Source organism: Tamandua tetradactyla, chromosome 21 (assembly GCF_023851605.1).
Source record: "Tamandua tetradactyla isolate mTamTet1 chromosome 21, mTamTet1.pri, whole genome shotgun sequence".
In the NCBI taxonomy this organism is placed as follows: domain Eukaryota; kingdom Metazoa; phylum Chordata; class Mammalia; order Pilosa; family Myrmecophagidae; genus Tamandua; species Tamandua tetradactyla.
This window is the reverse complement of record NC_135347.1, coordinates 56,549,153-56,566,488: the sequence shown is the minus strand read 5'-3', so window position 1 is coordinate 56,566,488 and position 17,336 is coordinate 56,549,153. Positions and strand designations below refer to the sequence as shown.

General features: G+C 34.5%; 1 protein-coding gene across 7 annotated transcripts in view; it reads right to left on the bottom strand.

The window, feature by feature from the left end:
• Positions 1–17,336, bottom strand: part of POC5 (POC5 centriolar protein) — a 39,251-nt gene that overhangs the window by 2,129 nt on the left and 19,786 nt on the right. For 6 of the 7 annotated variants that reach the window (XM_077139404.1, XM_077139406.1, XM_077139402.1 and 3 more), the window contains 7 exons: positions 16,120–16,325; positions 14,673–14,849; positions 9,602–9,706; positions 7,795–7,974; positions 6,432–6,585; positions 4,547–4,845; positions 1,323–1,499 (listed from right to left, as the gene is read on the bottom strand). In XM_077139404.1, coding sequence (XP_076995519.1) covers positions 1,323–1,499; positions 4,547–4,845; positions 6,432–6,585; positions 7,795–7,974; positions 9,602–9,706; positions 14,673–14,849; positions 16,120–16,325 — 1,298 coding nt within the window. The remainder of the gene's footprint in view (positions 1–1,322; positions 1,500–4,546; positions 4,846–6,431; positions 6,586–7,794; positions 7,975–9,601; positions 9,707–14,672; positions 14,850–16,119; positions 16,326–17,336) is intronic. The other variant, XM_077139407.1, reaches the window with a different exon arrangement.

Here is a 17,336-nt window from a genome sequence, read left to right as displayed (position 1 = left end):
ATTTTTGATAATTAATCCCACATATTACAAAATATACAGAGAAGTCATCTACGGACTTTCAGAGTATACAACTTTGGAAGCCTAAAGATGACTGTGCCTCCTCCTCTTGTCTTCTGGTCATACTTTACCTGATATTAAATTTAAATAAACAATCCAGCTTCTATTGATTTAATCATCATAATCCAGGAAGAGAAGAACTTAAAATCATCCCATGTACTTTTTTTTACATGGACGGGCACTGGGATTCAAACCCAGGTCTCCAGCATGGGAGGTAAGAATTCTGCCACTGAGTCACCACTGTACTACCCCATGTACCTTTTATTTTAACACATACTACAGAGCCAGGCGCGTTGTTTCACATTGAGGAGTTATATAGAGGGAAATCTCTTGTAAAATCAATCTGTTTCTCTTTAGGGTTGAGCTCTAGAAACTTTTGTAGTTAAACTCTGAGAATTGAGAATCCATATGCAGTTGCAAGAAATATACTCTTGAAGAAAGTATATTTCTTGAAAAATCCACATACTCTTCTCCAGTAACTTCTAATAAGTTAAATTTGCTTAAGATTTTGCAGTTTACAAAGTGCCTTTATAGGTAGCATTTAGTTTTCAACATTAAATCCTCAATCCTGACAATTGATAAGAACAATCCTTACTGTTCTTATCACTTTCATTACAGAACAGAAACGGAGGCTCGCATATTTTACTTGATTTGTATATGAACACAAAGGCAGTAAGTAGCAAAGCTGGGCACTAACTTGGGCTGTTTGTTTATCTTTGCTTCGAATTCTGTATGCCTTCTTTTATATTACATGAACTTACTACAACATGAGTTTTCGTTTTGTTTTAAAACTAGAAATACACTGATAATTGTATTGAAAAAAAGGGGAAGACTTAAAAAAAAAAAAAAAGGACCAAAAATTAGAAACTGAAAGAAACAGGGAAGTGTTTCTTACCCTCAAATATTTGCTATATGATCAACTGGTTAATGATTAAACAGTTTTGTCTCTTTTTCAATTAATGAGAAATCATTTGTATAGTCTACCCCTCGGCCAATGACACATTGGACCACTTTTTCTATGTGATAATTTTACCTTGTGTTGAAGAAATAATACTTCTGAAATTAATTTCCTAACAGAGGAGGTAGATATAGAGAAAGTTTGAGACCTATAAATACGTAAAAGTAGAATAGTACAGAACAAGGGCTAATAATTGTGAATTTTGATCTTCTTTTCACCATGGTATTTCTCTTAAGTGTTTATTAATAGTCTATTAAACTCTCAGGAAAAAGGATTTTTGACAAAAGGTCATAAACTGTAGACTCACCACTGTGACCGGATGGTGTTTTTCCACAACAACAGAGCTCATGGGAGGAGAAACTCCCATTATAGCTAAACTGCTACTAATTCTATTTTTTGAAGCAAAATCACATCTCCCTGTGACCCGGGCTGTAATTGTTCTTCCAGCTTTCTGTTGTGCAGATGTCACAACTCTTGGAATAAACTAAAAAAAAAAAAAAAAAAAAGATTTAAGTTACTTAAATTTAAAAATATAAAATTGCTGGCAAGAAAATTTTTCAACAAAAATTGAAGTACAACTGAGCTCTTAACTTTACTCTGCCCTATCACAGTAATATATTCCCCTCAGTAACAGTTACTTCTCCCCTGGAGGATGAAGGGATACATAAAAAATTAGGGAAGTTTAAAACAAGACAAGTACTTTGAAAAATGTCCAAGTTGATAAGCTTCAGCTGAGCCAGCTAAGAATTGCTTTAGAATGCCTTCAATAAAATGAAAGCATATACTCCAGTAAACAGACCTTTACTAGAAAAAAATTGCTATTAAATCAAGTAGAGAAAAGTTTCGTTTTTTAAAAATATATCTAGGATTCTATAATCAAGCAGCTTTACACGTTTTGATGGGTTCATGCTTTACTTTACAGAAACTGAAATCACAAATCATAGAAAATACATCATGAGTGTAGCTTATTTTAAAATGATAACAATTGTAATCTATAGCCCCTCACTCAGTTTGGTTCCATGTTAAAAACTGGCAAGCTAATACATATGTTTTAGGATAAAATAGTGTGTACATTATGTATCTTTTTAAAAAAATCATTCACTGCTTTAGTCGACTTTTTTTGATTAAATGACCAATTCTGATGGCAATCACATTGGATCCCATTAAATTTATTAGCTTAGCTGAGTTTAAAAATGCTATATAAATGAAAACTGTAGCATTTTAAGCCATATCAAGCTAAGTGGCAAAGTAAAAATTAAATTAAAAAAAAGGAAATGATATATTTGAAAAAACATTTGTAACTTAATATTTGACAGGGAGACAATACAGACTACTGGCTAAGAATACAGAACTCTGAAATCATATTGGGAAGGTCTGAATTCCAATTCTTTGTAGTTACTGTGTCTTTGGGCAAGTTACTCACTTGACACCTCAATTTCCTCATTTATAAAGTGGGGAAAACAGTCTCAACTGCCTAATGATACCCTTTCACTTTCAGTTCAGATGAAGTGGAAAGTCAAAAGAGAAACCTTATTAACTAGGTTTAAAATCAAACTATTTTCCTTCAATTTCAGGTGGAACTGGAAAGAATTATAGTGTCATCTATTGTTCAACCTAGTGAACTGCAATATATTTGGCTTCTATAACTATGCTAACCTATTAATTTGAAAAATACTTTCCACCGTGAAATGTTTTATTTGATATACTGAGGTATCTGCAGGAAAGGTAACAATTTTACAGTTGAAAATATTGTTTCATTAATCCTCCTTTTTCCAGTTATTTGTTTCTGCAGTTTATTTTCTGCACAGAGCTCTTTTTTTAGCTACTGGAAATACTAAGGAAGAGGAGAAATAAATTTGAATATTCATAGGACTATTCTGTAATTAAAATGAAAAGAAAGCAAGCCAAGTTTGGATCACGAATCTCTTTTCCTACTCCCCGAAAATGATGCTTTCAGATTAGATAAGTTAGCCAGCTTTATATTTGTTCCTATTTTTATAATGATTCTTCTAAAACAGGAAAAGATACCTGAGGTAATCTGAGTACTCTAAATTATATAAAGAAGGAAGAAAACTAGCATTATACTATGACTGTTCTACTTGTGATTCTCCTTTCTCTGTAGCCCCAAATGCTGTACTTATGTGAATAAACTCGAATGTACATCTGTTTCCGAAGGGGTGGGATGTTGTGTGTGCATGTGTTTGTAGGGTGGGGGTAGACGACTGCTACACAATACTTTGAAGGTTCCAAAGACTTTAAAATTACCCCAGAAGATTAAATTATTTCAAGAAGTTTGTGACAAAGTGTGGTAAATGGACTCATTCATTTAGTTCTTTCCATACACGTTCAGGCTAACATGTAAATGCAGAGATACAAATGGTGTAGTAACATTTGAAGAAAGGAATTTTGGAAAATCTAGCTTTGTTACCTGAATATGCAATGTGAATAACAAAACCAGAAATTTAATTAAATGAGATCATCTGTATAGGATCACACTTCAAAATGTGTAATCATAAAAATAAACACAGCTGAGTATGTGTCAGGGTTGAATTTTAGTGTATTATTGCTAAGTCAAAATGCCATCAACATTTCAAATTTCTATTCAAACATCAATGTGCCATATTAACAACATTTGTTACATCTTCAAGTCAAGAAGAAAGATCATAAATAGATTTTTTAAACATATTTGTTCCCAAAGTTAGTAGCCCCCTAAAAGGTAGAAATTGGAAGGCATTTAAGTCATCTGGAATGCTTAAGATGACCAATTGTCTGATTAACCCAATGCCTCCTTCAGCTACAGAGAGCTGTCCAGAGCAATGATGTCTTTCTGATGACCTGCCAGAGCAACTTTAGAACCTAAAACACATTTTGCCATCTTCTCTCCTCTTAGAGAAGAGGGAGACAAGTAAGTTAGAATTTTCTCAGAAGCTGTATTAAATTATATAAATGCCTTTGTGCCAGAGTTCAGCTAGAAAGGGTGTATGGTTATAAAATAATAATAATGATAGTTCTACAAGCACAATTCTGATAATATAGCTTGCATGCTTCATTCCCATTATGAATTAAAAGTTAAAACTTAATCAAAAAGGGCCATTACCATATAGTATGAGTGATATACCTGCTCCCAGGAAAAGGGAAAGTTGTAGTTGAATAGGAAATACATAAAGAGGCATTAATCTCCTAAATCCCTGAAAATGACCAGGAGCTTCCTTTAGAGTTAAAAAAAAAGTCTGTCACCAACTCTTTGTGTAATTAAATCTTGTTTTCCTGAACAGTTTTCGAAAAATAAAGTTATTTTTGTTTTATTGTAATGGAACTTTTGACTATTATTTTTCACTACAAAAGTAATGTTTATTTTTTCCCAAAAGTAATGTTTTGGCTACTTTGCATATTAAGTATCTCTGTGGCTTGGACTAAATACCATGTAGAATTTTCTCTCCCTGGGAAAATACACCCTGAAGTTCAAAATATCCAATTTACAAGTTTTTGAACCATTTTAATAAGGGAGGCACTTGTAGTAATCGTACTAACCACTTCCTCTGGTGTAGCAGCAGCTGCAGCCCCAGCCATAACAGGAACAGACACGGGCACGTGAACAGAAGCAGCAGAAGCAGCCCCAGCAGATGTTACGGAAGCAGCAGAGGCAGCAGAGGGAACAGCAGCAGCACCGGCCACTCCTCCGGACACCGTGGCTCCAGAAGTGGAAGGCAGCAGTGTCGGTGGTACCACTGAGGGCATCAGAGGAGACGAAGAATCCAAGTGAGCAGAATGTTCTTGTCCTTGAACACTAGAACCATATTCTTCCTTTTTATTACTTGTGAAGTCTATGCCTGTGAATCACAAGTTAATTCCATTAAGCTTCTTCACAGTTAGATTACTACTACCTTCAAAACAATGAAAATAGAGAACAGTTAAAATTTCATCCTAATGAAAATACAGATATTTGTCACAATATCCAGTAAATATAGTTTGTTGGTATTAACTGGTTAATGCCAGCCTTAACCTCTGAAGGTTAACTTCCTTTGATATATGAAAGCTAATGAATGATTTGCTTTTATACAAAAAGACAAAAATAAATTATGTACTCAGTTAGGACTTCAGTTAAATGTATTGCCAGTACAATAACTATAGTCACATTGAGTCTTACTTCACTCACCTGTGCTGATAAATAGCCTGGTACTTAGATGTGTAGAATGATTTTCTGATACTATTGTACCCTTCCATCTATTGCTTTTATCCTAACAAAATCAATGTTTTTTTATTCTTTGCTTTTTAACAATAATAAATCAAACAGTAAAACTAAAATCTTTACTTGTGACATTGTAAAAGAAATGGGTTCTTGCAGGCAAATTACATGTTTTGAATCAAGAACACACTTCCATATTTAACCGACTGTATTTTTGCACTGACACCCCCTATAGTAACCTTCCCTCAATGGCAACTGAACAATAAATGAATCCTGGACAGTCTACTCTCCTAAAAGCAGTGACTGATATTACTCGCTTGTGAAATGTGTACAGTAAAGGAGAGAATGGTCAGAACATGTCAGGCCGCACTATTAAACATGTGTTGTTCCGCACCATCTCCTCTCTCCTTACTGTTTCAGTTACTGCACTAACATTATGGACGGTATTGCGAACAGGATAAATTATTTATAAACTGCTAAAAAAAAAAACCCAAAACAAAACAAAAAAACAAAGAAAAAAGTGAATCTTAACCCTTACCTAGGAATGAATAAACAACTTCTACAAGCTAGAAGGGGTTTCCTCCAGCTTTAGATTTTTCCTCCCACTATTAGAATTTGATTTAAGACTCTAATTAAGACAACATTTATGTGGTACCAAACACTAGGGGGAAGGTTTGGAAATTCAATCATAGAACTGTTTCAGAGAAACATCCCCAGAGAACCCCCCTATGAGGCCAGTAAGGAATTTTTATTTGTATGTTTTAGTTGGGTCCTCAGGTCCTCTCTTACATGTAGACCTGGAAGGCAAGTAATTGTTAGAAGTACAAATCTATGACCAGATAAGAAATATTTAATCAATGAAGCAGTCCAAGGAATTTGGTTAGTTAGGAAACAACAAAGACAGAAATTGTGTACTTTAATGGCATCAAAATGATTAGCTAAAAGAGCCTTAAAATGATGTCATATATTAAAAACATTATTTTAGCACTGAGCTTAAATAATTAAGAGTTTGCAATTTACTGATAAGATCTAAGATAACATAAGTAACCATCACTGAATTAGTTTATGTGGCACATTTAAAACTTGATAGGACACTATGAAATTAAAAATACCAATGTTTGCATGAGACATGCTCATTGCAGAAAATCAGTACTGTTGACTATGCCAATCACTGAAATTTCTTCATATACTTTCTGAAAACAGGCAGAAAATCTTATATGAAATACTAACCTTTATCACTCTTATTCTGAAATATAGACATGGCTTCAAGATTTAATGCACATACACCCCTCATGAAAGCTTTTTTCATGGAATCTTCAAAGTGCTCTTTTTCATGTTGCATTCTTTGGATCTCAGCTTTTGCATTTTCCAAAGCTCCTGATAACTAAACCAAGGAAAATTAAACAAATAACAACAAATGAAAAAGCTATGACACTAATGAAGAATATTTCTTGCTTAAATAAGTAGATTTATACTGTAAACTTATTTTTATGTGAATTAATAAAAAACAGTTTAGTACAAACTTCTCCTATTATGTGTATTGTTTTAAAAAGGTGCATCTTACTTCTACTGACTCCATCAATAAACCATTTTCATTCCTAACCATGAAGTCAAGTCCCAAACAAGAATTTCATACCAGTTCCACTGGAGGTTACTGATGTGTTTTAATTACATAAAAATATGCCATTTCTTACCAAAAAACTTTGATGTAGGCTATTAAACAGAATACGTAAGAGCCAGTGTTTCCCCTTAAGAAAGAAAATAACTAAATGTGTACAATTATTAAAATAACATTTTTTACTAATTGTTACCTATAGGATTTAAAGTGCAAAATGGTATCAGGTACAACACACTTTCCCAGACTAGCCCCAAAAGGACTGTGTTTTTAGGCATGCCATTTCGAAATGCTGAGAATTATTTATATTATGAAACTTATTTTTAATATTTAGAATTTAGTGCTATAATGATGAGATGGTTTTCCTTTCAACATTTGATTTTAAGAGCTCTATATTCTCCAATATGGTTTTTTACTTCATTTTGGACTCAAATGTTTCTCATGGAAACAATGTTAACTTTATTACTAAAAGTCACTAGGTTCCTGGAGCCTGCCCATGCCAAACAAAAAAAAGCCAATAGAATGCTGGAAATAGAGTGTTTGCCAATAAAAAATAACTTTAAAAAGTCAACAGGAAAAATAATTCAATAGTTTATATCAATTTTTTAAGACCATAGTTTATAAATTAACATGAAAATAAACATTTTTGTTTTTGGTCTTCATTCTTGGCTACATAAAAGGTAAACTTACATCTCAGAGATGTAAGTTATCAGTGGAGATTCACATTTCCAAAAGAAATGTACATATGAAAGACCCAACAAAAGTTTGGAGACCAGAATTACAACTATTTAAAGGAATAAGTCAGTTAGTCTGCCTTATTAGTGCGACTCTGTCCCAGCAATTACAACTGAAGCTATACGATATTAAAAAGAGTTGGAGAAATGGTGTTACTCTGCCTACTTATAAATTAATGGTGAGTGATGTTACCTATCTTTATTGTTATTATAGGAAAGTGAAAATTTTAACTAAAAAGATTACCACAGCAACTCTGGTTTCATAATCATTGGAAATCTGGACACAAACTTCTTCAGCTCTTGCTTGACAAGCTCGTTCCACCAAATCTTTCCACTGCTTTTGCACTGTGGAACGCCAGGCTTTCCAGACTTTCTTCAGTAAAGTTCTCTGGAAGTACTGGTCTGCTAGTTTACCTTCTAAAACCTATATAAATGTAATATAAAACCTCAAAAACAATGTTTGGGTAAATAGACTGTAGTAATAATAATAAATATAACTTAGTTTATATACATTGTTTTTAATCCTGTGTAATCATATTTTTCTCATCTTGCAGACAAGAAAACAGGCTTAGAGAGGTTAAGTAATCTGCCAACATCCTACAAGTAAGCCAGACTTCAGAGCCAGGGCTCTTATCCTTTACTTACATCATCACATTGCTTTAAGCAAATAATTAAGTTTGTTCAAGGGAAAGAACAAAAAACAAATGAAAGAAAATAAATAACTCTCCACATGCCATTTTAGCTACAAATCTGCTTGACCTTTTAGCTGAAAGAGGGACCAGGAAAATAACAGTGAGTGGCTGAAGGTAGAGGGTGGTGGCCTCCTTCATAAGCAAGCTTAATTCAATTTACAGTTTGCCATTTGGATAGCTCCAAACTGATCCAAACAGTTAATTAATCAATAAATTTAAATTCATTGGAAGCAATAGTTCCACTTCTCAACTTTCTTAAATTTTAAAAGTGATCAAAAAATTATGGCAGCCTCAACTATTCTGGTTATCATCTTAAATATGTATCCTCATTATTAATAGCTTTCAAAATACAGTATAAAAACTCATTTTAAAACAGTTTTCTTCAATATAAACAATGTGGATTTAATTAAACAAATGAAATGAAAACACTGGGAAGTATTCTTAAAGGAGAAATCCTATTCCATGGCAATAGTTTTTCCTTAAATATATGCTTCAGTGTAGCTTGAGTAAAATGATCAGATAAGTACATTAGAGGTAAGGCAAACTAATCTTTTGGAAATTAAATGCACAGAGATTACTCTGGCGCACATGGAACACATATACACATGCATGCACAGGGACAATCACACCACATGCTTATGGGTCTCTACACTCCAATCTTCTTTTGGGATATAGCCACACTCATACTTTTCCATACTTGATACAGTATTTATTTATTCTTCTCTTCAGTTCACTATTTACTCTAACAAACTGATTAAATTCTTTTTTTTTAACTAAAATAATAGATATTTAAGTTTAAATTGAATATAAACCAAGGGTAATTCTAAAAAAGTTATAATAGGCATGGCTTTTTGATTCTCACTCTAAGGAAAGTCTATACAACAAACTCTGCACTATTTTGTAATGTATAAATAAAGTAATCACTCCTTATGAAGAAGTTGTATCATGGCATTTTAGAAGCAGAAACAGATATATAGAAAGCATATGATACATTGCAGATTATAAATTTCTTCTCCATATAACGACACTTGAGGTCACATGTGTTAAAAGGGTTCCAGTACCAAGGCATTCGTAATTTAGGTACAATCCCTACGAATCCACTATGATGTAGCAAATGATATTATCAACAGATCTATAAAATCTAAGATATTTTTTCCCAACTATCCGAAATTAAATTCCTTTGAAATAAGAGCAACATTAAGTGTTAGATTTATTGTGACTTATCTGTAAACAAACATTAACATCCAATCATTATCCTTCTTTAACTTTAACAAGAGTTCTAATAAGTAATCTTAAACCCTTTTGAATCCAGAAGTCTAATTTTAGCATCTGTCAGTAGTTTCTCTTTTTTGAACTTACGTCCTGTCTGGATTTGACATGGCCAATTCGCCAGTAGAAGAATGTTCTCATCAACTCTATTCTTTCCTTTTGCTTGCCTAAGGCATGAGACAAGCTAGAAATTACCTGCAAGAAGCAATTAACCAATTATTGTGATATTACAATAACAGCAATTAGAAAAGTGATTTTATGATTTATGAAAAAAATACTAAAGAGAATATTTGCAGATCACTACTATATTCACCCAATTAACCTCATTATTATCTTTAAAAATACCAAAAGCACTTCCCTATATGAAAATATTAAATACCAATGAAAAAAAATCTTCACCATGTGTGTATCTTAGCAATCACAAATAAAAAGGTTTATATACATGAAAATTAATATGATCAGTGACACTTCATTCAGGAAAAACAACTATATGACTGAAAGTTCTGTTATATATCCAAAAATTCTATATTGACTAGATAATTTACTTGAGGACAGTGACTAGACTTCATATTTTTAGCCCCAACTGCTACCTTGGAAACAGAAGTTTCGCAGAACTGTTTAAGTTTAATGATTTTCTGGATTCAACAATCATAAAAGCAAACAATTACTAGTTACAATTCGATGTACTTAGCTGGTGGTATTATTATCCATGTTCTTTTAAAAAAAATAATGCACGATGGTTTTTAAATCCTAAGGGAATATTCTTTCTTATAAACAATTGAATAATTGAAATATGTATTTTTAAATGGCCACATTAAAAAAGATTAACTGATGCTCAATGGATGAACATGGCTGAAGGACACACTGACTGACAAGTGCAACAGCAAACTGTAGTGTATACACATGATCGAATATTTTGCTGTTACAGAAAGGAACGAAGTCGTGAGTGAGGCATGCAACACTGTGAATGAACCTGTGGGACATTATATGATGCAAAATAAGTCAGAAACAGAAAACAAATATCATATGGTCTCACTTAGAAAATACTTACAAGAAAATTAGGGTCTAGACTGTAAGCTCTTATAACAGTCACATGTAGTCCAGAGCTGTAATTGTTAGTTCTAGATTTTGAGAGTCTATGCTATGTATGTATAACTGGTATCTTCCTGGAACTTTGGGTTCCCATGTGACACCTAAAGAGTCCTACAGTTCTGAAGGTCACCAATACCACATACAACTGTTAAATAAACTGAAAAAGAGATCAGGCTTCAAATTAGAGATAAGAATGAAGCTTATTGGGTTGGGCCTAAGATAAATCAGAATATGGTGTAAAGAGGACATTGACTGTATTCTAGAACTTCATCAACTCTATGAGACCAAAGGAAGAGAGGTATATCTTGTCTCAAACCTAAATTTTCTATAGCACATAATCTAACTCAACCTGTATGGACAGATCATTTAAATAACCCTAACACATGGAACCCAAGATGGGAATGAGGGCTTATAACTCTGTACAGTTTAATATAATGCCTGGATACATCCCAGAGTACGTTAAGCAAATACTTAAAAAGAATTGGCAAAGTCCCCTGAGGGAAGGGAGAAAAAAATAGGAATGATTAAACTTTACCACCAGGGAAACCCCTGATACTATCTCAAATGTTAGGGACTTCCAAGTCAATAGGCCAAGCCCTTAATCTTGAGGCTTGCTCTTGTGAAGCTTATTTATATAGCAGACATGCTAAGCCTACCTACAGTTATGCCTAAGAGTTATTTCCAGAGAACCTCTTTTGGTGATCAGACATGGCCTCTCTCTCTAAGCCCAACTGTGCAAGTAAAATCATCACTTTCTTTTACATGGGACAGACATGACATCCAGGAGTAAGTCTCCCTGGCAGTGTGTGACATGACTCCTAGAGATGAGCCTGGCCCTGGCACCATGGGATTGACAATGCCTTTCTGACCAAAAAGGGAAAAAGAATTGCAATGAATAAGGTATCAGTGGCTGAGAGAGTTCAAATAGAGTCAAGAGGTTACTACTCCGGTTATTCTTATGCAAGTTTCAGCTAGATACTGCTATTTATCATGGTATGTCAACCCCAAAGCAAAACTGTCCCTGTAAATTCTAACTGCTTTATCTGAAATTCTCCAAAAGTTCCACGCACTGTGATTATTTTCCAGAAACCTGTAACCTCTAGATGGGTTCCTAGGCCAGATACATCCTGAAACCCAGAGAGGCCAGCCTCTTTAGAACATCAATTAGTTCTATCCCCCATCCCACATTATTGACAGCCCTTTCTACATGAAGTTGGAATGGGCATAGTCCAAATATCCTTAAAGATTGGGAGAAAGATCAAAGGAGAAGATGGAGTTATAACAGATAAGGCAGGATTTAACAAATGATTATGACTGCTGAATCATTATATTGGTGTTTTAGTCTCCAGTGTCTTGGAGCAGCTAAGGAAAAACCTCAAAATGTGGAACTATAACACGGACCAAACTCTGAAATCTGTTTTATAACTAGTCATTGCACTGTGCTTTGAAATTTATTGCTTTTTTATATATATGTTCTTTTTCACAATTAAAAGAAAAAAAGAAAACCTACCCTGGTCAAGATGGAGGAATGAGATGCGTCAGCACTCAGTCCCCCCACAGAAGTTCGAAACAACCATATAGAACTGGCTGGCAGAAACATTTTTCTCAAAGCTCCAGAAAACAGTTAAAGGATTGCACTAAGAGTGGGTACTGAATCAAGAAAAAGGCAACTTAAAAGCAGCAAAATCCTCTGGTGCCCTAGCTCGTCCGTTCCTCATTCCCTTATTGACTCAGCAGAGCTGGCCCATGTTCTCAGTGCAAGTTCCTGGTACTGGTTCTGGAAGAGGCAGAGGAACCATTGTGCACATACCGAGAGCATGGATGTCAGGCCCACTCTCTCTGGCAGCAGCCTGAAGGACTGAACCAGGACTCTTGTTGCAGGTTTGCTGTCCCAGAGTTTGCCTTGTATACACAAGGCAGCTCACAGAGCTGAAAAGCAGTCAAGTCATGGCTGCCTGGGCAAAAAGGAATTGCTAGCTGTAGAACATACAGTGTAGTGCCCAGGATGGCGAGGAAGCTGTTCCCTAAGAAACAGGAGACATTTGTATCTGTGTAAATGGGGAGTTACTACGGCCACATGTACATGCCTAAAACAAGACTCAAGTGCAGAGAGGATTAGGGAAGCTCTTATGTTGTGGCTTCAAGCTATTCTGTGGACTCACTATATGAATAAGCTCTGTAGGCGAGCATATATACAGGTCAACCTGCAAACACTGGGAAAGGTGCTTTCTTTTTTTCCTTCTTTCTCTTCTTTTTATTTTTGCTAGATCTTGACATGCAAGGAAAGCTAGATATATACTTAAGGACCAGGTGTCTCCAGAGTCTGAAATCCAGTGATAATGGACTAAAATAGCCAAATGTTCAGGTTTCAAAAAAAAGATTACAAAACATATAAAGAAACAGGATGTGATGGCCCAGGGCAAAGGAGGTTAAAGCACAAGAGCCATAAGTGAGGAGGATCTGACCTGGAACTTTCCAGAAAAACACTTAAAAAAAAAAAAAGTCCTTTAGAAAGAACTAAAGGAAGTCAGGAAAATTATAGAGGAACACAAAGATAATGTCAATAAAGAGAAAGAAATTATGAAAATAAACCAAACAGGGCTGAAGACCTAGTAACAGACATTTAAAATTCCCTAGAAGGGTTCAACGGCAGATTGATGATGGGAGAAGAAAGAACCAGTGACTGTGAAGATAAGACAAATGAAATCACCCAATCTGAGCAGAAAGAAAGAAGAAAAGTGAACAGAACTTGAGGAACGTGTGGGACACCATTAAGTATACAAACATTCACATGGTAGGAGACCAAGAAAGATAAGAAAGAAAGGGGCAGAGAGACTATTAAAAACTATCTTTGAAAAATGAGGGAGACATGAGCAGTGAATAAAGAAGTACTTGCGGGGTTCCCTTGGGGGAATGGCAAGAAGGGAGGTGCTCAACTTCCTCATCTGGAGAATTTCTGATATTCTCGCAAGCAGTGGGGACAACCAAATCAATAGGCTGAGCCCTCGATCTTGGGATTCGCCCCTATAAAACTTATTCTTGCAAAGAACAGGCTAAGCCTACTTAAAACTAGGCCTAGGAGTCATGCCCAGAGAAACTCTTCTGTAGCTCAGATGTGGCCTCTCTAAGTCAAGTCAGCATGTGAACTCACTGCCTTCCCCTCCTACGTGGGACATGACTCCCGGGCCTGTAAATCTCCCTGACAACATGGGACAGAAAGCTTGGGATAAGCAAGGGCCCGGTATCAGGAGACTGAGAAAGTCTTCTGGACCAAAAGTGGGAAAAGAGAAATATGAAAAAAAAAGTTTCAGTGGCTAAGAGACTTCAAACAGAGTCAAGAGGTTATCCTGGAGATTATTCTTATGCATTATATAGATACCTTTTAGTTTACGGTGTATTTGAGTGGCTAAAGGGAAGTACCTGAAAACTATTGGGCTGTGCTCCAGTAGCCTAGATGATTGAAGATGATTGTATAAAGATATAACGTTTACAATGTGACCGTATGATTGTGAGATTGTGATACTCTGTGAGTATCAGAAGGAGAAGCCCGGGAAATCATAGATTTGTTGACCATCTACTTTGGTCAAGGGTACTGTTGGTATAAAGGGTTGCACAAAATTAGCACCAACTTGCATCTTACCTCAAATTTCTTAAAAGGCTAACAGAAAGTGAAATAAAGGTGCCCTCTGTATTTATGAATAAAATGAAGACTATCATTCCACAGATGTGCAATACTTGAAATGAACCCTGAAAGAGAAATGCTGGCTCCATGATGCTCTCTTATGAACAGTTAGAAAGGAAAGAAAAGATCAGGAAGAAAAAACTAGTATACTCTCTTCAAACAAAAAGATGATGAAAATTTGTTCATTTGTTATTTTTTCAAAAACAAAATGATATTACAATGGTGTGTATAACAGGAAAAAATAAATCCTATGGCTATACATTTATTTTTCAATTTCTGAAGTGATTTTTCCCTTCTTTCTTGAATGATCTAAAAACCATAGTTTCTGGTATTTATTTTCCAACAAGATATTTACTAAATCTAAATAAAAGAGATTAAAAAAAAGACCTCATCTTTTCGCCCAATGGAGACTTCATAAGCTTTCTGTAGCTCCTTCAAGTTGCTGATCTGGTTGCACAGTTGTTTTACATGTACTGCATGTTTTTCTTTCTCTTTTCTCATTTCCATCCGATGCCAGTCAATAAAATTAAGTCTCCATTTACTTAGTTCAGATATGACATTTGTCTGAAAAATAAGGAGACTGACAATTAAGTAATTTGTTTCTAGTAATGCTTCTTAAAATTGATAATTAAGAAACATTGAAAAAAATCAGAACAGGTATCAACACAAAAACTATTTGAAAAAGTTAGAACACTTTAATGAAAATATGTTCAAGTTAATGGCTCTTTTTAGTTCACAGTCATCATACTAGGGAAATCATGTTTTTCCTATTTTAAGTTACTTTGTATGAAATCTTACCATTTAAAAATATTTCAGATTTCATAATTCACTAAGCACCTTTGTTTAGTAAGTACTTAAATATCCACTGTAAAGACGAATTCAAAAAAGGAAATGCAGAACTATGGTTCAGGCTGAGCAGAAAATGACCAGGAAGTTACTTTGACAGAGGTGGTGGTGGAAACCATTTATCACAAGGACTACTTTACAACCAAATTGCTAAGTATGATTTCTTTTCATCCCAATGACTGACGTAAATAAACGTAAGTAAAAAATGCCAAATCATTTGTCATACAAAAAATGAGATAACAATATGGTTTACTGAATACAGAACAATATAAATGGCTGGTGGTACACTACTCCAAAGGGCTTCATACAATTATTAGAAGTATGAAATCTATTCCATGGGGGGAAACAGTAAAAATGCTAAAAGATTATTTATTGAAGAAACCAAACAGAGAAATAAAAACGCCATGACATGTGAACATGTATGTGAACATTAACTTCTCAAACTGTATGTTTCAGAAAAACTTCATTCTTTAAACTAGCAAAGATCTTGCGAGAATAGAATAGATTTTTTACTACATTGTAGTTGCTATAGGAATGGTTACAAAATGAATACAGACTACAAAAATTGGATCTTTTCACATAAAAGACATTTCCATTGGTCTAACTGTGATATGGTTCAACAGGTGTCTCAGTCACACAGAGGATGAGCTTTGCAAAACATCTGAAAAATTCAATGGAACACGCAGAGCTGTTCCAGCAACTACTTAAAACCTTGCTATTCAAAGTATTTGTTGGTGAACCAGTAGCAACCTGGGAGCTTGTAAGAAATGCAGAATATTGGCCTGCCCAAGATCTGCCAAATTAGAAGCCCAGTTTAGCACGATCTCCAGGTGATTACATGTACACTGAAAATTAAGAAACTGATTTAAGACACTAGACTGATTTTTTAAGGAAACTAAAGATTTTCTTTAAATCACCTTTAATTCGAGAAAAGAAGAAAGTGTAATTACGAGTAAAACTGGTGCATGACATTGAATAATTTTAATACCTTTAGACCTGAACTCCAAAGGTCAAGCACATTTTCCATCTTTTGAAGATTTTCATCAGAAATAAGAAAATCACCAACGACTATTTCATGGGCATCTGCATGACTAGAATTAGACCCTGGTGAGGAAGAGTCACCTAAAAGGTGTGAACTAAAAAAATCCATGACTGGGTGAGAAGGCTTCCGTGGTGATGACACTGCTGTTGATGCTAGAAATAAAAGAGAAAAGTTGTAGTTGTCAAGCTAGACTGAAAAGAACCCAAATTGTAAGGGGTTATAGTGGAAGGCTAGGTGGTGTCAGCTAAAGAGGTAACCTACTGAGGTAGAAAAATGAGAAGAAATTACCTTTCAGAGTACTTATTCTGGTTATTTTTATTTTAGTATTGTCATTGATTTAGGACTGACTAGCATGAGATGCCTCCCACATAACCCCCAAATGACTTCTGTTCCAAATAAAGATATTTTATATATTCGGGTCCAGCCTGAGCTGAAAGTAATATCCACAGCATCACATCAATATTTACTAAGATTTCTATGTTTCAGCAGTAAGAATTCTCTAAGGATTAGCAATCTTAATACAGTCTACTCTAAGAAATAGGTGGTTACGTCCATTTTACTGATGACGAAACTGAGGTTCAGAGACAGTGGCTCTATCTATGCCATTATTACTAAATGCTCCATGCTGGGAAGGGTCTTAACACTTCTGGATAACTTAGTTTATAAGACGCTCAGTTTAAGGCATCTGAAGCCTTCAACACATAGGTGAGAACATGTATGTTTCATATATATATATATATATATATATATATATGAAACCCCAATCCCATTCCCTGAACGGAAAGAAAAGTTACCTCGCTCTAAAAAGCACAAAATGAAAAAATTTAATACTTTATCATGCACTTATGCTGGATCAGAGATCTTCATAACTTCTCATATATTTTACATTCATTATGAGGGTCCTAATACCCAAGATGGAAAGGTTTCCCCTTTTCCTTACTGAATGAATCAAAGATAAATTTATCATAGCATTTGTTAAAGTAAATCTTTCAAGAATTCTTGCAAAAAGGAAAATCATTCCTTATTATATATGTTTTGTATAATAAATATAATTATTTATTATACATAATTATATTATAATATATATAATATATATATTATATATATTATATAATAATATATATATATGGTTCAGGCTAGCCACACTATCAATAGTACCCTAA